This window comes from Panulirus ornatus, chromosome 30 (assembly GCF_036320965.1).
Source record: "Panulirus ornatus isolate Po-2019 chromosome 30, ASM3632096v1, whole genome shotgun sequence".
NCBI classification, from domain to species: Eukaryota; Metazoa; Arthropoda; class Malacostraca; order Decapoda; family Palinuridae; genus Panulirus; species Panulirus ornatus.
In genome coordinates, this window is record NC_092253.1 from 4733415 (window position 1) to 4756963 (window position 23549).

General features: G+C 44.8%; 1 protein-coding gene across 1 annotated transcript in view; it reads left to right on the top strand.

Annotated features, from left to right (window-relative positions):
* LOC139758341 (uncharacterized) overlaps positions 1-23549 on the top strand; it is a 277842-nt gene that overhangs the window by 201219 nt on the left and 53074 nt on the right. Inside the window, exons 2-3 of the mRNA XM_071679630.1 lie at positions 6527-6632; positions 9245-9378. Of these exons, the coding sequence (XP_071535731.1) occupies positions 6527-6632; positions 9245-9378 (240 nt within the window). The remainder of the gene's footprint in view (positions 1-6526; positions 6633-9244; positions 9379-23549) is intronic.

The window sequence follows — 23549 nt, forward strand, 5'->3', positions numbered from 1 at the left end:
TCTACCCCCCCCACAGAGCGCCAGGCAGCAGCAGCAGCTAACAAAAGGTAAACCAGCGCGACCACAAACAGCAAACGGGTTTATCCTAATTCCTGCTAGGCCGTTGTTGACATTCTGGCGCACCGCAGGAAGGCCAAAGTGCTCCCTTAGGGCCTAGTCCCCCCCCCCCCCAAATACTCTCGTCCCCCCCACCCCCCACCCGCTACTCCACCATCCCCTGGAGGGGGAGGAGGCTGGTGGGGATATGGGGCTTGGAATGGGGGGGAGGGTGGTTGATGGGAGGTGTTGTGGCTATAAGGTCTCTCTCTCGGACGTGTGTGTGTGTGTGTGTGTGTGTGTGTGTGTGTGTGTCTGTGTTTGTGTGTTTTATTGCCTATTTGTGCATTGAGGAGGGGGAAGGTGGGAGGAGGGAGTTTTACACCTCCCCCCCCCCTCTCGCTACTGGACGCCTGACTGTATCCTTCTTTTCTTATTTTGTGTTTCCTCTTGTTTTTCTGTTCAAACTTTCCAAGAGGTTGAGGTTGTTGCTTTTGTTTCCTCTCACCTCAGCTTGTGTCGCGAGTTCGCAAGCTCCGTGGCTGAAGGTATGCTTTCTACATGCTATGGCCTGGTGACCAGGCTCAGCATGAGTGAGACTCCTAACACCCTGTTAGCCTGGATGACGTATGTTACCTCCTCTATACTATAGAGTCTATAGTAGTCTCTTTCCGGTCTATGTACATCCATTCCCACCTTCATGATTCTCCATTTCTTTTCCCAGGGTTGAGACTTGATAAGTCACCTGTCCAAGCACCACTGCAATTGTTCTTATTTGTCTAAGTCTCTTTTGTGTTATTCTGAAGTTGCTTTTACCTCGCCGCGTTTCTTTCACGATTTCGTCATCATCAGCAAACATATGCAGGCTACATGGCCACTCCGATTGCCAAAGGATTTACAAAAGACCGAGGAACAGTAATGGTCCCAGCACCGAGTCCTTGAGGAACCCCACTTGTCACCCCTAACCCAGTTTGGGATGGCTCCCCACCCCCCTTACATATGTTGTCTGTTCCCTCCCCATAAGGTGGCAGGTAATCCTTTCCCCCTCTCTCTATCCTGGATGTTTACCTTCATCATCAGTCTTCCCAGAGGTACAGCATCAAAGGCTTTCCGCCAGTCCAAGAATGTGTGTATATATTTTTGTGTGTGTGTTTGTGTGTCTGTATGTTTATCTGTGTGTATGATGAGGCTGGGGAAGACAAACGCATGAGGTAGGAAATTACTCACACACACACACACACACACACACACACACACACACACACACACACTCACACATCACTAAACCAACATTATACATCTTTTCACTGGAGAGAGAGAGAGAGAGAGAGAGAGAGAGAGAGAGCAGATAAGTCATCTAGGCGAGTTTGGGGTGAAAGAAAATGGGACGTCAGGAGACAAGGAAAAAGGACTTTGCTTGGGATACTCTTGTATATATTCTCAAATGTATCTAAGGTAAGAAATAGAATATAAGATAGAACTTAAAGGAAGAACAAATTAGAAAAGAAAAGAATTAGGATATCTAACGGAAGCCTGTTCATGACTGGAAGTAGAAGAAAAAGTAAATGTAGCAAAGAGGAAGACAAGGAAAAAAAATCATAATGAATGTGGGGGGGGAGGAGGAGAGAAGAGACGCATATGTATATTCGATGCACGTCCGTATGCAAACACGAGAGAGAGAGAGAGAGAGAGAGAGAGAGAGAGAGAGAGAGAGAGAGAGAGAGAGAGAGAGAGAGAATAGGTAAGGTTTGAAAGCCATAGACAAGACTGATTCAGAACCCAACCCTTACTAGAGTAAATGACAAAGAAAATCCCTAATTCACTCCAGGTTGCTTTAGATACTTGGTAAACCCTCTCCCACCTTCCTTATCACTCCCCCCTTCCTCGCTGGTGATTCCATTTCCTGGCGTAATAAGAGCAATTAGTCTTGTTATATGGGGAATGGAACCGACCTCATAATGACTAACACCTCAGGGTGTTCTGGTGGATTGGAGGGGAATGGGATGGAGGAATGGTCAAGTGGGGGTGAAGGGGAATGAGAGTGGAGGAGGAATGGTACAGTCATTTAATGGGTAATTTAGACATCCCACACCCAATGCCCATTTTCTAAGCGGGTTCTCTTCCCTGGAAACGCATTGAACGGTTTTTGAATATGACTCGTACGCTCATTTTTTGAATTCTTACACTCGATAGATTTTCCTGCAATTTATGTCAGGCAGCATATTCTGTATATCCTGGAATTTGAATCTTGTATCATGCAAGTTCTATTAGAGAAAATGATCCTTTTCCTCTGCATACATTTCTATATATAGTCTCGCAAATTTCTCTTACAGGGCGAGAACCGAATACATTCTGAGTGTGTGTGTGTGTGTGTGTGTGTTCCTGGAATCGTAATTAACACGTAGAAAAGGGGGTCTGCTTGGTACCTGGAAAAGGTGTTGAACACTCTTCAGAAGGTGTTGGTAACGATCTGGACACCTTATATGACCGTGGAGGGCGATCAGGTCAAAAGCCCAGCTTAAGCAACAAGTCATAAGGGATTAGGTATTCGTAATGATATTATAAGGAAGCCCTGAATGAGACAAACTGTATATATTGAAGAAATCTCTTTCGCTCTCTACGAGTGATGTGTTATAGGTATAACACGAGAAATATGTAAGTTCTCCATATAGGAGGTACAAGAAATAAAAAAATTTATCCATAAGGGATAAAAAGGTAAAAGATTTATTCATAAAGGGCAAAAAATAAAAGATTTATCCATAAGGGATAAGAAATGTGAGATTTATCCCCAAGAGGTACAGAAAAAAACCCGAGATGAAGAGGGTGAAGGGAAAAAATGTTATATTTATGAAAAATAAAGGAAAAAAAAAGGAAATAGTTGACTTTCTACCGGGAAAGGTTATAAAAGATATGACCTCAAATGACCTGAGAATTTTCAAGTCCTGTTTTATGTAAATATATCATATTTAACCTCTCATATGTGGGCAGCTGTTAGATTTATGATGTGAAGTAAATATGTGTCTACGTGTACCGACTTCATATATATATATATATATATATATATATATATATATATATATATGTATATATATATATATATATATGTGTGTGTTTGTGTGTGTGTGTGTGTATTTTTCGTTAGAAAGTGAAGTACGGTATAGAAAATCAGTTTCGTAAGTCAAGAACAGTTTTCTTGATGATGAATGTAACGTACAACGAACCCTCTTCACATCTAAACCAAAGGAAATGTATTCATTTTTTTGAAAATTTACGAACCCCCCCCCAAAAAATGTCTCGTTAAGTGTATATATATATATATATATATATATATATATATATATATATATATATATATATATATATATATATATATTGGTGGTAATATATGAAAAATGAAATATTGAGGCGAAGTTAAATTCGCCTCTCCATCTCTCGAAACAAAGAGGCAAGTGGAGGTGGGAGGGGAAAGCAGGGAGAGATGGAACGTCTCTCTCTCTCTCTCTCTCTCTCTCTCTCTCTCTCTCTCTCTCTCTCTCTCTCTCTCTCTCTCTCCTTAATATAGGCTGGCGTGGCCAGATCCCTAAACTGATGGTCCTGCATCTTTCGCCTGTCTGTTCCTGACTCGCAGCTCAGGCTGCTGGGATACTAGACAGGGAGAGAGAGAGAGGGAGAGAGAGAGAGAGAGAGAGAGAGAGAGAGAGAGAGAGAGAGAGAGAGAGAGAGAGAGAGAGAGAAATGAGGGCGAGTTAAGAAGCCCCCTGTCCAGATTTTGTAAGCCCCAAAATACTTAAGAAAAAACGTATCCCTTTAAATCAATACCTAAAGAGCATTTAAGTAGTAACTTTATATGGTTTTGAAGTCAACATCTTACGCGGCTAATAAGGTCGTTAGTCCAATTTACTTTGAGGCTCCGAACGGTCTATAGGGTTGATGGTTAGCTATGGTAAGATTGGTAGTTTCAATTCGTCATCTGCTCTAATTGGCCATCTGTATCCTTTCATTCTTATCTGTGATTGGTTGTCTGTTTCAATATGGGTTCTCATTGACTGCTCTGTTTCGTTTCATTCTGTTCTGTGATTGGTTCTCTGTCTCAAGATGGGTTCTCATTGGCTGCACTCTTGACATCTCTCTGGTCTTTGATTGGCCCGGTGTGTTTCCATCTTTTCTCTGACTGGCTTCGTATGTCTTTCCTGGTTGTAATTGGTTGTCAAGTTCCTCCATCGACTGTGATTGGTTGACATATATCTCTCTCTCTCTCTCTTTTAACGTAGATGTGATTGGCCGTATGGATTATATCAAGGTTCTGATTGGCCAGGGTGCTTCCAAACATTACTTCCCGGACTGGAGTGGCTTCGCAGACTGTCTCTTGTCGCCTTGTGTTTTTGTGTTTTTCTTGTCGTCAAACCAACCCTAACCAAACCTAACCTAACCTAACCTAACCTAACCTAACCAACCCTAACCTAAGCAACCCTAACCTAACCTGACCTAACCTAACCTAACCTAACCTAACCTAACCTAACCTAACCTAACCAAAGAAAAAAATAAATGTACACAAAATTCACCTCATATTTTCTCCTCACTGACACACCCCCCACCCTAGACCACCGCCTCTCGAAAACCCTTAAGTAGAAACAGAAGTGAAAGTATAATTCCCCACGGAAAAAAAATGTTTACTTTTTCCACTCTCGAGACTTTCTCTTTCGAGGAGTGGAAAAAGCGTCCTTCCTCCTGTCTTTGCACCTTCTTGCTCTTCCATCCTCTCAAGGGGAGTTTACATGGAGCTTATAATCCAGCATCCTCGAAGGGAATTCCTTACAAATGTCAGTGGGTAGCCTTTTTTACTGAGGAGAGGGGAGATAGTTGGCGGTAAATGTGTCCCATAAACCGAAGCCCATTCGCCTCCTCTTCCCAGGGGAAGGCTTCGAATCCCATCCGCCGAGGTCGATTTCGTGCGATCCGCCAAAAAAAAAAAAAGGGGGGGAGACCCTACTCCGCGGTGGCCAACACGGGCGCGAATGCGTCTTACGCACCCCTCTCTCTCTCTCTCTCTCTCTCTCTCTCTCTCTCTCTCTCTCTCTCTCTCTCTCTATCTCTCCTCTTCGTCCGTCTTCCGTTGCACGTGTCTGTGTTTACGTGTACATATTTGTGTGTTTTCTTGCACGTGTTCGTTTCTTGCACTTACCACTATGTACACCTCCAGACCTCAAGATTTAAGGGCTTTGACCTCTATTCATCGCGTGACCCCTGAGTACTAGCAGCCTTTGGGTTTAAAGATGTGTGACCTCTTTATATTCAACCCTTTACTTTAAGACTATGACTTCTAAATACAGCCAACCCTTGACTTTAAGGGCGTGACCTCTACGTACCACCAGCCCTTACTAAGCTTTATGAAGACTTCTGAGTATGATTAAGACTCTGGTCTTTGAATATCACCAGCACCCGACGTTAAGGGCTTGACCTGACCTCTAACCATCGTCAGCAGTCGTCATTCAAGTTCTGAACCCGACCTATTGTTAGCAGTGAATGACTGGTCCATTAGCCTCATTATGCTTCCGTCTAGCTGTAGCGTAAGACACCCGGCATGCAATGACCTAGCTACGGGGGTTTATTGACCTGACCCATCATGGTCAGGTCAAAGGTCTCGTCGTCATATCCAAGGGTCGTACCTGTGTTCGAGGCGTCGAAATTCACCTCCCAAGATGCTGGACGCATCTCCTGAAACCAGTAAAGGGAGAGTCGCAGTCTTTAATCTCCCTTAACTAAGCTGGAGTTTTACACTCACACGCTCGCTCTATCAAGGTGGCCATTTACCACTAGCGAGTGGCCGGGTAGGGAGGGAGTCAGGCTTCTTGGAGGCCATTGCTCAGCTCACCAGCCATGTGGAACTCACACACACACACTCACACCCCTCCCTCCCCCGCACCCGTGCCTCCCCCCCCCCCAACCTTGTAATTATACTCATAATTTGCGTACTCTCGAGATGGTTAATTGGAAATTGGTTGGAAGAGTTTAAATTTACATTATAGGGCTTTGAGGTGCTGGGTTCATAATTTAAAGCAGGAGGGAGGGAGGGAGGGAGGAAGGGAGGGAGAGGAGGAAGGAGTGATGAGAAAGAGAGAGAGAGAGAGAGAGAGAGAGAGAGAGAGAGAGAGAGAGAGAGAGAGAGAGAGAGAGAGAGTGCTCTTTCTCGTGATCGCATTGACTCATTTTGTTGCTCCTTCATCCATGGCATGGGTCTTGCAAATTTCATCACCCTTAGATCTTCCATCCTTCCACCTCTTACATCATCCATTCATCACCCCCCTTTTTTTTCCCCTTCTCTCTCTCTCTCCTCTTTGACCTCTAATCTCCCTCTTCTTCCCTTCAGACTATACATTTATTTCTCTCTATTGCCTTCCATCTACACCTACAGTTCATCCTTTCTATTTCTCCTCATTAAGATCAGCCATTGAAATAATAACCCCCCTTTTCCCTCTGTGTCTCCTCGCAGGTGGTATGCCAGTCTGTGGACGAAGACTTCACGCCCAACATCGAGGCGTCATGCAAGGCGGGGTACATGATCATCAATGTCTACGTCAAGAACTTGGATTACAGAGGTGGGTACTGTGGCATCCTGCCTTGTGATACTGCACGGGGAGGTAGCTTTATACCCGTATGTGTTGACCGTATTTCTACTGTACTGGAGAGAGAGAGAGAGAGAGAGAGAGAGTGTTACCGGATTCCGCCTGCTTGTGGTTGCACGGCGAGTGAAAAGTTACACCTTGGCGAGACTGCATCATAGGAAGTACAGGTTTCGTCCAAAGACTTTCTCGTTCTAAAGGGGTGTACATTTCCCTGCTGCCGGAGATAACGCAGTCTTCTTCTGCAGGAACCCTAAGAAAGGTCATGGGTAACAACAGGTCTCTTTCATGGACATTAGTCCTGAGGTGATTGTAAATGGATCATTAAATGCTGTACGAGTGTAGGGAGTTTTACACTCGTGAGTTCCCATCTCTTTGACGATCTTTGTCATACAACTTCCTTGATTCATGTTGGTTTGTGTGCATTAGCTGCCGTCTTCAGGCATGTTGCTCCCTGCATCCACCTCTCTTATACCATAAAAGTCCTTCTTTTACATGTTTCTTTATATAAACCCCCTGAAGAAGTTCTTTTCCACGTCCAGAGTATAAATCAAAGCCCCAACCCTGTATAATTCCTTCACATTCTTCACTAAGATATAAAACCCAACCCTGTAAGATTCCTTCCCCATATCTCCCATTCCCATTCCTATCTCGCAGAATCATTGCTTTACAACACCACGAATCGCAAACTTCCAATATTCCTTTCGTACATTCCACAAACAAAAAAACTCTCTCCTCTGCAAAAAATTGCTTCTCCGTTTCCCACTAGAGTTAAGCATCTCAGAATTTGTTCTTAGAATTCCCAGCGAACACAAACCCAGGTAGAAGTCCTTTCCCTCACCACCACCGCCACCACCAGAGTTAGACTCCCTTGCAGTATTCTGGTTTGTCTAACTTCCCCAGCAAACATACCCTTCCGAGGTCTTCCTCCACCAAATTTAAAAACCCCTTCGCAAAATTTTTCTTTTTCTGTACATCCCCAACCCCATAAAACCCTCCCATATGTAATAATTCCTTCCTCTTTCCCCACACCCCACACGCCCCCCACGTATAGAATTCCTTCCTTTTCCCACACCCAACTCCCCATCTACGCTCACACACACACACACACACACACACACACCCCGCACCATCCCCACCAAACATAACCCTCCCCTCTCTCTCTCTCTCTTCCTCTCTCTCTCTCTCTCTCTCTCTCTCTCTCTCTCTCTCTCTCTCTCTCTCTCTCTCTCTCTCTACCCTCCCTCCCTCCATCCCTCCTTCCTCCCTCCCTCCCACCCAAGTCACCCTCAATAAATTCAAGCCTTCCTGCATACTTGCTGCGTCTTGCTCCTCCCCGGGTGGTAGCATTGCAGAGTCGGGTTCTCGACAACAACTCCTGACAGTCTCTGAACTCCGTGTGTCATTCATGGCAGCTTTTAGTTCCCGCCAACGTCATTCTTAGGCGCCACTTTGATGCGGGACCCCATTTTCTGATGCTGGGAAGAAAATTAGTCTTGGGGGAAGACTTTTCCTTTTTTTTTTTTCTTTTGACTTCAGTTTTTTGGTTAAAAAAAAAGAAACCTTCAGATTTTTTGAGACTTGAGGTTAAGATGAATATGTTTTTTAAGATGAGTTTTTTTGGGGGCCTTTATTTTTTAGGGAGTATTTGTGTTTTATGTTTTCATTCTGGGGGTCTTAAGTGCTTAGACGGGTTTACGATGACGGTACACACACTCCTGCATAATTGAAAGAGCTATTATATTTTTTCTTTGGTTTCGTTCATTTATATACACATATATATATATATATATATATATATATATATATATATATATATATATATATATATATATATAAAAAAAATATATATATTCCTTTCTTAATTAATCCCTGGTCTTAATAGTTTACTGTTGGGAGAAGGGTTTTATAAAGGTTCAGACAACGGAAAGTGTGTGTGTGTGTGTGTGTGTGTGTGTGTGTGTGAGAGAGAGAGAGAGAGAGAGAGAGAGAGAGAGAGAGAGAGAGAGAGAGAGAGAGAGAGAGAGTGTCGGTAATGTTTGATTATATTCACATGCTTATCTCTTCAAGACTCGTGTAAGACCATTAACTTGTGTAAGCTAATCCATAGATATTTCGGTAATGACCTTAAATCACCCATTATCCCCTTCCTTAATAACCTGAGCTCACTCAGTTTTCCCCTTTCTTAATACCCTAAAATCAATCTCCTCTTCCCTAATAACCGCAACTCATTTGGGTTCTACTTAATGACCTAAACTCATCTAATTTCCCCTCTTTAATGACCTGAATTCACTCATTACCCCATTCCCAAATGACCCGAAATTTCACTTTCCCCTTTCCTAATGACCAGTATTCACCTATTTTCCCTCTCTCTAATGACCTAAAATCACCCATATCCCCTTCTTGAACGACATGTACTTACCCAAGTCCTTAGATCCTTTAAATGATCTCAATTATCTCTATCCTCCAGTAACCTTAAATGACCTCCTCCTCCTCCTCCTCACAGGAGCTTTCCCTCTTCTTATCAATGCTAACCTGACCTCACGTCCACCGATGATGGTGATGACCTTATGTGACCTCTGTCGCAGGCGCGGTCCACTCGCGGGACTTCCGGAAACCTGAGTGTATGGCCGTGGGGGACGGGTCGAACCACGTCACGCTCAAGCTACCGCTCATCACGGACAAAGAGGACGAAGATTTCTGCGGTGTGAGGATCAACGAGGTAGGTCTATACCCAGGCCTTCGTGGTCTCCAGGAGGGTCTTTTTCTTCTTCTTGTCCTCCAGGGCGGGGGGGTCTCTTCAATGACCCTGGGGTTATTTTCCTAGTCTCTCTGTGTCCCTGGGGTTATTACCCAGAGGTCTTTCTGTGTCCCTGGGGTTATTGCCCAGAGGTCTCTCTGTGTCCCTGGGGTTATTGCCTAGGTCTCTCTGTGTCCCTGGGGTTATTGCCCAGAGGTCTCTCTGTGTCCCTGGGGTTATTGCCTAGAGGTCTCTCTGTGTCCCTGGGGTTATTGCCCAGAGGTCTCTCTGTGTCCCTTGGGGTTATTGCCCAGAGGCCTCTCTGTATCCCTTGGGGTTATTGCCCAGAGGTCTCTCTGTGTCCCTGGGGTTATTGCCCAGAGGTCTCTCTGTGTCCCTGGGGTTATTACCCACAGGTCTTTCTGTGTCCCTGGGGTTATTGCCCAGGTCTCTCTGTGCCCCTGGGATCTTTTCTTAGACCTTCATCTCCCCGAGGTCTTCCCTGGATCCTTCAGTGCCCTGGAATCTTTCCTTGATCCCTCAATCCACCAGGGCGCTTCTCTGCGTTCCTAAGCACCTCGGGGTCCTTCCTGACTCCTTCTTGCGTCCGTCTCGGGTCTTAGGACCCTTGCTGGGCCCCTTAGTGCGTTCAACGCGTTTCACGGCCATTATCATTTTATGGTTTAAGTCTCTCTCTCTCTCTCTCTCTCTCTCTCTCTCTCTCTCTCTCTCTCTCTCTCTCTCTCTCTCTCTCTCTCTCAGGATCTTTGTATGGCATCTCAGGCACCGTCCTAAAGCGCCTTTTTTGTGGGGGGGGATGGTGGGGGGGGGGTTAGAGAGCTACTTAAAGGGACTTACTATGATACTCTAGGCTACTTCTAGAAGTTCCGAGGTCCTTAACTTATGGAGTTCTTCTTCAAGACGTTTTTGATGGAGCTACGGTATCAAGTGGCTCAGGGTCATATTTCAGGTCCTCTTCGAATATATATATTTAGTCATCTCCAGAGTTCATCTCCCCCTTTGTACTCCTCAAACCCACGAGGAGGTTAAGGGATACGGGACTTCCGCATAACGTCGGAAAGACGACTTCGTCTAATGACCAGTGAATCAAGATGTCTTAAGGATTCTTGAAGAGTTATCGCCAATGGTTCTGACGGTAAATGTAATACAGTGATCGTCAAAGGAAGAAAAAAGAAAATAGCTTTATTATCCTACAATGATTCTTAATGAAGAGGAGAGATTAAGAGCGGAACGTCCTCGCATGAACAAGAGTCACAGAGCTCACGTCATTAAGCCAAAGAAGAATGAGGCAGTTGACAGCTTTATGGCAGCCACAGATCTCCTTTAACAGCGTCAGTTTCTTTAGCAGGTCAGGATACGTGGTGGAGAATCCTCTCCAGGCATTCCAATCTTCGTTCACCCTAATAAGCACCTTTATAACACCAGTTTACTCTTAAGCAGATTAGTACTTTTAAGACACATCCAGAAAGTGATAGAACAGCGCAGACTTGGTAATGCAAAGCGCTTGCGCAGATGTGGGTACCGGCAGACGTAAGAAAACTCAAAATAGATGAATTTTAAGGATAAAGGAATATCGTGTTTTCAAACACTGGCAGCCAAATTCTCTTAGTGTGTCACCAGCGCCTGGGACAGTGGGGGATTGTAGGAGGGAGGGCCACCACCTCACCATCTGTCTCCTGCAGTCGTAAGATGTGGTGACCTTTTGTTTGCGTCGTATCTCGTTCTTACTTATCTCGTTCCGTTGTCTTTTAAGTATTTATTACATGTTTTTTTTTTCACCTCATAACCTATCCTTCCGGTTTCTACTAGAGTGGATTTGAAAAACTTTCTCCTTTTCTTTTTTTTCATCACCAGTTTCCTTCCAGCCATTGTGGGATATGTCACTTCGAAAGACATACGAAAGGAGATAAGAAATGCGTCGTAAGTCGTTGCACACACGGTCTCACGTCGGTTTTAGGCAAGACGAGGGAACAAGAGGAAACGAGACAAAATTATGAAGCTTCTGGGTTACAATGTGGTAGCGAACGATCAGCATGGCTTCCGTAACGAAGAAATCTTATCTAAAATATTAATCACAGTTCATGTTATATACGAAAACTGGGATTCAAAAGTACTTAGAGAAGTGATATACTTATATTTTCAAAAGACTTACGACAAAAGACTGTACAAAAGACTTTTTAAATCACAAAGCATGGCCAAAGAGGGTGAACTATATATATATATGTAGATTGGAGACTGACTTACCCATGTAGGAAGCAAAGTGTAGTTAGATAACGAAGTCTTGGACCGCCAGAACGTGACAAGTGGAGTGCCTTAGGGATCGGTTCTTGGCCTCCATATTCTTCTTACGATATACATACACGTTTTGAAAGCGGGCCTGAAATCCCAGATCTCAGAATTTGCCTTTGATACAAGACCAAGAGGTAGAGCTATAAATGAGCAAGACGGTAAAATAATTGCAAGGGATCTAAATGAATTGAAGAATTGTTGGGAGTGGCATATGAGATTCGACGCCGACGTCTTGAAAAGTTATTCACTTTGGCGATCTGATTACTAAACGTGAGTATAGAATGTCCACAGCTCGTTTGTCCAAAGTGAATGACGACAATGATCGTAAGGTCGTTTTCAACGACGTGCGCTGAATAGTGCACAACAACGACCAGTAACAGAGATCGACTGCTGGATGTTTATAGCTTGGAACGTCGACCACTTCTGTTGCCCGTATGACAAAGATGGACGAAAAAAAATTGAATAAGTACAAAGTAGTGCGACACAACTAATTCCAGCTCTATGAAACGTACTATATGAAAAGACGCTTAGGAATAATCAGACTCTCTCTCTCTCTCTCTCTCTCTCTCTCTCTCTCTCTCTCTCTCTCTCTCTCTCTCAGGAGACATGATGCTGCTACGTGACGACTTTTGAATACAAGTTTTTTCAAAATTCCAAGTCAATTCTGCCCTGTGAGTCATGAAGGCCTCTTTAGAGGCTGCACTGCCATACAATCACCAGAGCAACCAGAAGGAAGGCTAAAGATGTAATGATAACGGGAGAAAACTCTTCTTTGCCACTTGAACCAACCATGCAAAAAACACCAGAACAACCCGATGGCAACCATTGTTCATGCAAAAACTATAAACGCTTCAGAGAGAAAAAAAAAAGAAACGAAAACCTTTGAACAAATATTTCCTCAGTTCGAGTATTTACTGAATGAAAAAGATAGAAAAAAAGAATGTCAGTCAACAATCGTATACCAAACTCGTTTTCTTTTAATCCAAGACTCGAAAGATAACTTCGTTGACTTGAAAAGTCACTTTCCTAAAGGTAGCGTAGTCTATAGCTCATTGTAGTCTACAGTAGTATATCATAGCGCAGTAAGGTAAGGCAGTCAGTGTACACACTAGCCAATAAGTATTCCATTTCGTTCTTTCCTTTGAAATTCTATGCTTCTTTCACTTCAGAAATCCATTTTGTTTTTAATTCTGCTGGCTGTTTGTTGCCAAAGGGAGTGGAGGGAGAGAGGAAAGAGAGCCTTTTAATTGTTCTATCATAACCTCGGTTATCTACAATATCTCTAATTGGAAACAGACCCTATGTTATCTATTTCTCCTATGCACTCCTTTATCTTTTCTCCTATGCACTCCTTTATCTTTCATATTCCTTTGGCTCACCAGACGTGGCTTTAGTGTCTCCCTATTTCCCCTCTTCTTGGCTATCTTCTTTTGGTTTCTCAAAGGCCCATTGATCATCTCCTTTTTTTTCTTCTTCTTCCTTTTGGCTCATCACGTCTCTCATGACAGCACCAATGGCGCATCATGACAATCACGAACATAAGCCCATATAACCTGTATGGCCTCTGGTTTTTTGAGGGGTTTTTGTGTTCACTGATCCGATTATACATGGTCGGTGGGCTGATATGTCATTACCAGTTTCATATTACTTTGTTTTTTGAAGTACCAGTTTGTTGTCACCTATTTGTTGTTACCAAATGTTTACCTATCTTCATGTATCAAGTTGCTGTAACCCATGTTCATGTACCAATCTATTATAATCTAATTTTTATTGCCAATTTGTTATCACTTGTTTATCACCATTTCGTTATCACCTGCCGGTACACACGGGAAGAAAAGCTTCACGCTTGGAGGCCATGAGCTCTACATGTAGCTGAGGCAACTATTCTTCTCGTTCGATCCTGATTGTTTTTCCCGCGCATTTATATGACAGTGACTCTGTGTGTGTGTGTGTGTGTGTGTGTGTGTGTCTGTGTGTCTGTGTGCATCGCTTTTGTCTCTAATCTTTCATACGATTTTGTCGTGCATTTTTTTTTTTTGTTTCTATTTCTCTTTGTTTTTATGTCTCTCCTTGTCCTGGTTTAACACTCTCTCTCTCTCTCTCTCTCTCTCTCTCTCTCTCTCTCTCTCTCTCTCTCTCTCTTCTGTCTCTCTCAGCAGCTGGACTTACACGTAATCACACTTGCCCGTTCCTAACTGGCCCTTGACCCAGTGGGAGTCCGCCAACTGTTTTAAGGGACTGTGTCATAAAATGAAGATATAATTGGACGAGGCTGTTTGGCAGCTGTTAAACCTCCGAGCTGGGATTTGAGAGTTTCTGGGAGGAAGCGTGCCTGCTGGTTTTAGGGTAGCACTGTGGGGGCCACAGACAGACAGACAGAGTCGCTGGGACCTTGGTGCCCATAGACCATCTGTTACCTTGGGGCCCACAGACCATCTGGTACCTTGGGAGCCATAGACCATTTGGTACCTTGGAGTCCACAGACCATCTGGTACTTTGGGGCCCACAGACGAGCAGGCAGTCTGCTGGCACTAATGTCTTGTAGTATGAGGGCCGAGTGTTGGAGAGGGAACCAACCCCACCTGTATTGGGAGAGGCCCCTCACCCGTGTTGGAGGAGGAGGAGGAGGAGGACGACCCACTCCCACCTGTGTTGGAGGAGGATCCTGGAGGAGGACCCCCCCCGTCCCCTTCCACCTGTTTCTCCATGCACTTGTCCCTGGACGGCTGTTACAGGCAGTGACTCCCAACCTCATTATCGTTGATGATGTCGTTCACCTCTGGATCTTTATCGCCTCGCAATAGGTTTGGATCCTCCCCGCCCACCCTTTGCTCGGCTCGTACCTGATTCGCACTTGATTTTTAGCACCTCATAAGGGATGGAGGCGGTGTTCACACCCATTACTGACGGTGATGTGAAGCTCTTTCGTTTATATCTCACCCCCGAAGGATGGGATTGGACTCCATACCCATTAGGAGGTTCAGTCGTCTCTTACTCACAGGCGGAATAGTCATTCAGTTCGCGGTTTAGTAGCGGAGGAAAGAGAAAAGTCAAATACAGATAAAGAGATGTAGATAAAGACAGAAAACCAAACTTAGAAAGGAGCAGAGTGAAAATAGAGGCAGTACAAAATAGTCACTGAACAGATATGGATGATAAAAGTGCATATACGTAGATATTAGAAAATAAAATAAGATAATAGATGTAGATATTGAATAGATAAATGAATATCTGAATGGTTCAGGTAGCTGTTGATTGCCAATCTTTGTCCCTCGCCTTTTGTCTGTCTGTCCATCTTCTGACTTTAGTCTGCCTTCCATCCGTCCTGTTGTGCTCAAGGATCGTCTTGTCGTATCCAACTGTAAGGGATGGTGAAAGGCCAAAGTGGCCTGTCTTAAATCGCAAGGTGTATAGGATACTTTGTTGGAAATCAGCATCAATGTCAGGGTGAACTAAGGGCGAAAATGGCACTATTCATATTTGTCCATTTGGATACATACCTCCGTTTGAGTCTTTGAATGGAATATGGAGCAAATAGCTAGGGAATTTAAGGGTGAAAATAACTTCTTAAAGTCGTGGGGGTGCACTGAGGAGTGCGATATGATTATAAGCACCAATAGATAGAAGAAGTAAGAGTCATATTTACTTCCTTCGTATGGAAAAACTCCCTGCAGCCCTCAATTATGGTTGGTTAAGAGAATTTAGTACTTACCAATAGGTTATTTAAGGTTTATTGTTCCTTGGATCAACTAAGCAAGTACAGCTGAGGTTTACTGGGAGATCACCCTCATGGAGAAGAGATTTAAGGGTGATGTTAGACTGTATCGACCCTGAGCATACGCAGATGTTGTTGCATGCGACGACAGATGACGAATGAAAAGTCATCTTTCATACGTTTTCGTGTAATTCACGTAATTAATCGTCTGTTAGATGTGACGGTATTGATTTTGTCTGCCTGCAGACATCTGGATTTCCAAGGATTTTGTGTGTGTGTGTGTGTGTGTGTGTGAGAGAGAGAGAGAGAGAGAGAGAGAGAGAGAGAGAGAGAGAGAGAGAGAGAGAGAGAGAGAGAGTCAAACGCGGTAAGATCATTGAAAACACAAGAAAGATGAAATGAGAGGCAAAGAGATAGCAGAACACACACACACACACACACACACACACACACACACACACACACACACACACACCAGAAAAGAGAAAGAAAAAGGAAAGGGGAAAAAAAAACCCTTCGAGAGTAACACAGAGTTCTTCCTCCACAACAGTCACAGTCTTGAGGTAAATTCCAGGCTTTTAAGACCATTACACTTGCCTCCTGACCCTCCCATTACCACTGTGCCATTACGCCCATTACGTCATTAGAAATAAACCCCTAAACCCTCCCATTAGTCCCTCCTATTCCACCCATTACGTCATTAGAAGCGCCCCTTCATCCTGCCACGATAACAATAGACCCCTCACCATCATGAGACGTACCCCTGACCCACCCCATTACCCATTAGCAATCCCCACCACATCTCACCACCCACTATCCACCCACCCTCCACCTGCCTCCCACCCCTCCTAATGCAGTGTCACACAACCCCCCCAACCATTCATACCCCCCCAACTTTTCCTTCACCACCACCGTCCGTCCTCCTCCCCACCTCCTCCTCCTCCCGCTTCCTTAATGGCGACGTCATCATCATTGCCATCCACCTCAGGTCTCGAGGGGGCCACGGGAGGTATAGCTCAGCAGGAAGCACCACCACCAGCCTCGCCTCATCGCCTGGTCTCCCTCACGCATCTCCCGATAAAGGAATTTGAGAAATATCGCGTCATGGCGCGTCCCGGCCGGTCCTTGCAAGGGGCTTGTCGGCAGCGGTGCGATATTGCTCTCTCTCTCTCTCTCTCTCTCTCTCTCTCTCTCTCTCTCTCTCTCTCTCTCTCTCTCTCTCTCTCTCTCTCGCGATATTCCTCTGGCGATATTCCTTAAGGGCTTGACGGGCAGCGGTGGGATATAACTCTCTTGCGATATTATTCCTCAGGTGATATTCCCCTGACGATATTCCTCAAGGGGCTTGTTTGGACCGGTGGGATATAAAGCTCTTTTGCGATATTCCTATGGCGATAATTCTCTGACAATATTCCTCTGGTGATATTCATTTCGAGATTTTCCTTCGGCGATATAGCTCTCGACGTGTGTGTGTGTGTGTGTGTGTGTGTGTGTGTGTGTGTGTGTGTGTGTGTGTGAGTGTGGCTGTCAGAATTTCATGACCTGCTCACCGGGCGGAGCGTCGTGTGTGTGTGGGGGGGAGGCGGAGAAAGATGTCGTCAGTAATCAAGGAGACACGGCGGCAATTCTCTTTGTATTTCCTCGTAAGAAGCCACCAAGGTAATGGCCATCCTGTCCTTAAAATGGACGAGGAGAAGTTCGTCAACAATTAGGAGACACAGTCGTGAGAGATACTACATGGAGGGCATCCTTTAAAAGCAGGATTCTGGGGGGACAGCGAGGATGAGTTCGAGTGTTTGATGATTCTGAGGGACAGTAAGGATGATGAGTTCGAGTGTTTCTGTCGCGGGTGGAGGAAGGGTGCGTTCCTGGTCTGTGTGGCTGTGTGCATCGTGGGGGGGGGGTCCAGCGAGTATGAGATTAGCAGGTGTTGACTTCAGTGTCCGTAACTAGTGTGATCAAGGTGTTCTGACGTGTGTGTTGACGTTTTGCTGGGAGTTTGGATAAAGGCAGACATACAGACACACACACACACACACACACACACACACACACACACACAATGTACACCTGGCTGGGGCGAGGGTCATCACTATACTAAGGCTCGTGTTTACATATCAGCTGAGGGATCTCGGTAAATCGTCTTCACCTGTGTTATTACACAGGTCTGGGAACTGTGTGTGTGTGTGTGTGTGTGTGTGTGCAAGTGCTCGGTTCTCTAGTGCTCTCTCTCTCTCTCTCTCTCTCTCTCTCTCTCTCTCTCTCTCTCTCTCTCTCTCTCTCTCTCTCTCTCTCTCTCTCTCTCTCTCTCTCTCTCTCTCTCTCCGCTCACTAACTCCTTTCTCCCCACTCTCTTGTCCTCTCTTTAAGTAATTACTTTGACCATTTATTCACACCCACCCCTTCACTCTCACCCCAGTCATCCCCTTGAGATTTCCCTCCTTCTCCCCTTCCTCCTCCTCTCCTTCCTCCCCTTCCACCTTCTACTTCTTCTTCTCCACCATTCCTCCCTCCCTCCGTCACTCCTTTCCGCAAGTCCTCGGGGTCCTCTCCTCCCCTCCTCTTCCTCCTTCCCTCCCTCCTAATAAAATGAAATAGCCGCCAGCGACTTCCGCAGGACCCGCCGACACATACATACTCCCTCACCAGCCGAGAACATCATAAGGGAACACTTCCCAGGGGATTTCTCTCTCTCTCTCTCTCTCTCTCTCTCTCTCTCTCTCTCTCTCTCTCTCTCTCTCTCTCTCTCTCTCCTCCTCCTCCTCCTCCTCTCCCGCCCAGCCAGCCAGCCAGCCAGCCACCCTCCTCATCTCGGGTTGCGACAGGCGGGGTGGAGCATTCGTGGCCAACCCGTCTCAGCAACTTGAACCCTCCCCACTTAATTCACTAATGTAACAGAGGGAGGGCCGTGTGGGCGACGGGTACCTGCAATAATGCAGCGAAATACTATTCCAGGTAAAAGTTTTTATGTGTGAGGAGGAGGAGGAGGAGGAGGAAGAGATATAGACCCGTTGGGAATAGGTCGAGCCGTCGGGGAAGGGAGGAAGTTCGAGGCTGGAGGAAGGGGTAGGCTCGAACTATCGAAAGAGAGAGAGAGAGAGAGAGAGAGAGAGAGAGAGAGAGAGAGAGAGAGAGAGAGAGAGAGAGAGAGACCACCTCGCGGCTGAAGGAGGACATCGACCCGTCGGGAGGGAAAGCACTTCGATGTTCAGTAGGAGCTGCAGGACGGACGGACAGTTAGGTAGTTTGGTAGGTAGGCACGGGGGGGGGGGGAGCCTCAGCCAGCCAGCGGCCCAGAGTGGAATAAACACAGCGGAAAGTTTAGCTCAGGGATCAGGAGAATTGGCTCGCTACGGGTCACTTCCCAAGGTTATTGGTTCATTCCATTAGTTCCTTGTTAGACCTAATTTGCGACTCTTGAGTTACGATGTCCCTATGGACGAGGTCTGATGATTATGGTAATGATGATGAGGCTATTCATGATAACAATGGTATTGATTATGATGATAATCAAAGATGATTATTATCACCTCCAGGGCTATCAAGAAATTACTTGGGGAAGGAAGGAGTTGTAGTGTTAATTGCAAATGTTGATGTCCACTGTGGTTAGGGTGAAGATTCCCTGGTAAGCTGTTTCCTACGTAATTCTCTTCACAGACAGACAGATATAGGTAGACTCCATCATACCATCCCTCGATTCCCTCACACCTTTAAGCCTCCAGTCTTTACGTCATTCCAGACTTGTGTTAATGGATATGTGGGCCTACGTAACTGGACCTCCAGAGGCCTGATGTTTCGTGCCGACCTGGAAAGGTCAAAGGTCAGTCGACGGTCGTATAGGGTTATCCACGTTCCAGACATGGCTAACGAGAATTTCCGAAAATTCCAACTTCCGAATTTCGAAGTTGTGTTGAAAAGGAAAAAGGAAAAGACAAGGGGCGGGCGCAAAAATGACCATGAGATGGCACTTGAGGAAGACACTGGGTAGAACTGAACGGATCAAACTGATTTGAATGTATGGAATTGAGCTAACAATCATGATGAAGTGTCTAATTACTTAGCTTAATCAGCTAGTATTAAGGAGGTATCGTTGGTGTAGCTCATGAGGCTATTTCTCTCATGACCATTATACAGGGAGTGGGTAGAGCTATTCACGTCATTAGGGTCATTGCCCCTCTCAACCATCATTCATACGGGGGTAATATAGGGTCAAAGGTCATATGTCTCTGCATCATTGTACCGAGAGGGAGAAAGAAAAAGACGTTTTTTGTTGTATTTCCAAAGACATGGAATGTATTAGAACTTGACATTTTTTTGTATATTCAAAAAGAAAATGATTTTTTTTGTATTTCCGAAAAGGAAGAAGTTGCTGTATTCTTTTTTTCTCGCATTTTCAAATAGGAAATGACAATTTTTGCTGTATTTCCAAAGGGACAGAAAGTAACACTTTCTGTTGTATTTCTATAGGGACAAAAGTACCACTTTTTTATATTTCCAAAATAGGAAGTCACTTTTTATTTAGAGAAAAAATGATATAAGAGTGAAAAGCCATGAGAACTTTTTATCTTCGAAAATACACAACAGATTAACGTTTATCCCAGTAAACAGAAGGATATTTTTTTTTTTTTTGGAAAAGAAACAGTTGAAAAATATGCAGATTATAGATGAAATAGTTCAAGATTTAAATGTGTAATGTTCCATTTGAATATATGCTAAAATCTTGGTAAAAAAGATAGTAATAATAGTGTTTATATCCTCTTAAGGTTTTAAGATAATCTTGTTATTGAAATTAAAACAGAAAAAGAATAATGTTTGTCAGGATTAATGACCACGTCAGTACAATTGGAAGAGGTGCGAGAGAGAGAGAGAGAGAGAGAGAGAGAGAGAGAGAGAGAGAGAGAGAGAGAGAGAGAGAGAGAGAGAGAGACACCACTGCTAGCCCAGTGTGATGTAGACATCATCCTTAACAATTACCCCATAAAGATTGACAGATGCCACTTCCAGCCGTATTGCGTCGTACACGCTGTTGACTGTGGATCTAACCTAGCAGGGAGGCGAGGAGGAAGGAGGAAGGAAAGAAGAAGGAGGAGGAGGTGGGGAAGGAAAGAGGAAGGAGGAGGAGGTGGGGAAGGTAAAGATGGGGAATGTGGCGATAACCAAGGAAAAGAAGATGGAAGGGGCCAAAGAAAACGATGAAGTGAATAGTAAACAATGACAGAAGGTTTAGAAAACGACATGGCAAGAAGGGGAAAACAGATGACAAATCCATGTCATCAAATTACTTTAGGCGAAAAGAGAAAGAAGAGAAGATGAGGAAATAACGCATGGAAAGCAAGGGGAAAAATAGAAGCATCCGCTTACAAAGCAACGTGGAAAAAAGTGAGCTATTAAGAGATGAGGTGCTGAAATTTCAGTGACAGTTTACCTTTAATGTCATACAATCTCTGGTTATATCCGGATCATGGAAAATTGGAGTCCTGGAACATGGAAGATGGGGTGCTGAAACGCACTGCATTACAGAAATAGGACAGAGGCCTCGCTGTGTAATGGAAGAATCGAGCTGAGGGTCACTGGATCATTGTGAAAGAGGAGTTGAAGGTTGCTGGAGCATTTAAAAAAGGCTTATCAGTACTTGCTGGGTTAGGAAATAAAAGGTACTGAGATGTGCTGGAACATTAAGCAAGGGGTTTGGGTTGTGCTGGATAAGTGAAAGAAGAAGGGATGGTGTTCGCTGCAGCGCTGGCAAAAAAGAGGTACTACTCTTTCTTAAGTTGTGGAAACAAAAAGAAGGTGCTAAGGTTTTTCTGGAGTACTGAGAAAGGATGTTAAGTCTTGCTGGATGACGTAGGAAGAGGTGTTAATGGTCGGTTGCACTCTCCAGATGCAATGAAAGGATTAAACGAGGAACAGGAGGCGTTAAACCCTCCGGATCTGTAGAGGAAGAGTTGTTGGGATTTCAGGGAGCAGGGAAGTATTAACACACGCTTGAACATAGCCAAAGCGGTACTTCGTATGTCATTGAGGATAAGGTGTTACTGGATCACAGAAGAGCTGGAAGGTTTCGGTGAGATATAGGAATACTAAGCTCAACGAGTCTCTTACCAGGAAAGGTCTAGGTGTAAGTAAACGTTGGGTACAGTGATTATGAAGATGGCTGAAACATGGATGAATGGGAACACGGCGTAGAAAATGAAGTCCAGGTTCATTAAACACGAGAGCAACCGTTTATACCTTGGACACTGGAGTACAGTGGCAGTCTGAAATGTAACAAGTGAAATTCAGGTTTCATGGAACATGGAAGAAATAAGAGGCATACTGGAAAGTCAAAAAGGGTACCCTTGGATTCATGATACATCGAAGATGAACGGCCGAATCCTTAAGAATGGACATCTTTATGGAATTCTGGAACGCTGAAGATTCAGATACTAATCTCCATGAAGGATAGAGGATAAATGTGAGGCCTCCGGGAAGAGGCTTGGAAATTGGCCAGCAGACTCACTGAGGTGTAGATGAGGTGTTGATTTCTGGAAGGAGGAAGATGGAGTACTGAGGCATGCTGGAACCTGGAAAATGATGCTTTGGTTTCTGAGAGAGCCAGCAAGATTTTAGAGGAATATCCATATTGCATTTACCAGGAATGGGTCGGTTTATTTAACTGCTGCAGTGAAGGTCGACATGTGTGTGTGTGTGTGTGTGTGTGTGTGTGTGTAATCACCTCTTCATACAGTACGGAAAGGGAGTTCTACACTCATGGGGGCCCCCATCTCATAAACATTCCTTAATATCATACAACTTTTTAAACTTCTGTATACTGTCTTCAGTGTGTGTGTGTGTGTGTGTGTGTGTGTGTGTGTGTGTGTGTGTGTGTGTGTGTGGGAGGGAGTGGGGCGCACCCTCCACCACCCTACCCCCACATGGGATCCATCCCTACTGGAGAAGTATTCCCGGACCGGGATTGGAGTTTTGGTCCAAGGCTTTCGCGTCGCTCGTAAAAGCTGAAATGCGTTTTCTTTCCACTTGTGTTTATTGCTAGTTTAACCTGGCTGGCGGAATGGTTTGGGGTGGGAAGGGGGAAGAAGAGGGGGGGAAGGAAGGGAGTTGGTTACCAGTCCTCTCCTCCCTCCCTCCCTCTCCCTCCATCTCCCTCCCTGCCCCTCTATCATCCTCACTTCTTTTAGCTTTACCGTGAGCAAAGTGTAATCGGTGCTTGAGAGGCAGAATCCATTATTTCCAGCCGTTTGATCACTTAGTTGTGACTACCATGGCGGAGGCTGGGTGACTCATGTAATGCAAACACGAGCGCACACACACACACACACACACACACACACACACACACACACACATATATATATATATATATATATATATATATATATATATATATATATATATATATATATATACATAGTGAGAGAGAGAGAGAGAGAGAGAGAGAGAGAGAGAGAGAGAGAGAGAGAGAGAGAGAGAGACGGGAACAAAGGGCAGGGGGATGATGAAGGAGGTGTATGCGCAGTGGAGGGAGGAAGCAGATAACACATGATGAACTCAGACGTAAATAGACGAGACCACGGCAGCCGGCCAGCCGTGGAACAGGCTACCTAGGAGGGAGGGAGAGGTGATGGAACAGCCTCCCCGGGAGAGGAGGGAAGGAAGGGGGGGGTGTTTTAACAGATTCCCTGGGAGAGGAGGGAGGGGGTAAGGGCAAAAGGGAGGAGTGAGGGAGGGAGGGATGGAGAGAATGGGAGGGAGAGAGGGAGAAAAGGAAGGGGTAGGAAGGGTTGCTGGGATAGTCTCCCTGGGAAGGGAGGGAGAGAAGGAAAGGGAAAGGAGGAGAGAGTAACGAAAGTGAGAGAAAACATGCGACTTGGTAAAAAAAAAAATGATTTGTGTTTTTAAGCAAAGAAACTCCTGGGAAAGAAAACGTCAAGATGACAGTAAAATACGTTACAAGAAAACGAGGAAAATAAATACCATTCCACACACTAGTACCTTCTTTGTCTTATGCGATACATATTTACTCTCGTCATCTCGTGAGAAATGGAAGAAACTTCATCAAGAGGGGAAAAAAAATGATAGTAAAATTGAATTTAGCGAGACGATACCTCAGAAGACCGCTAAATGCCTT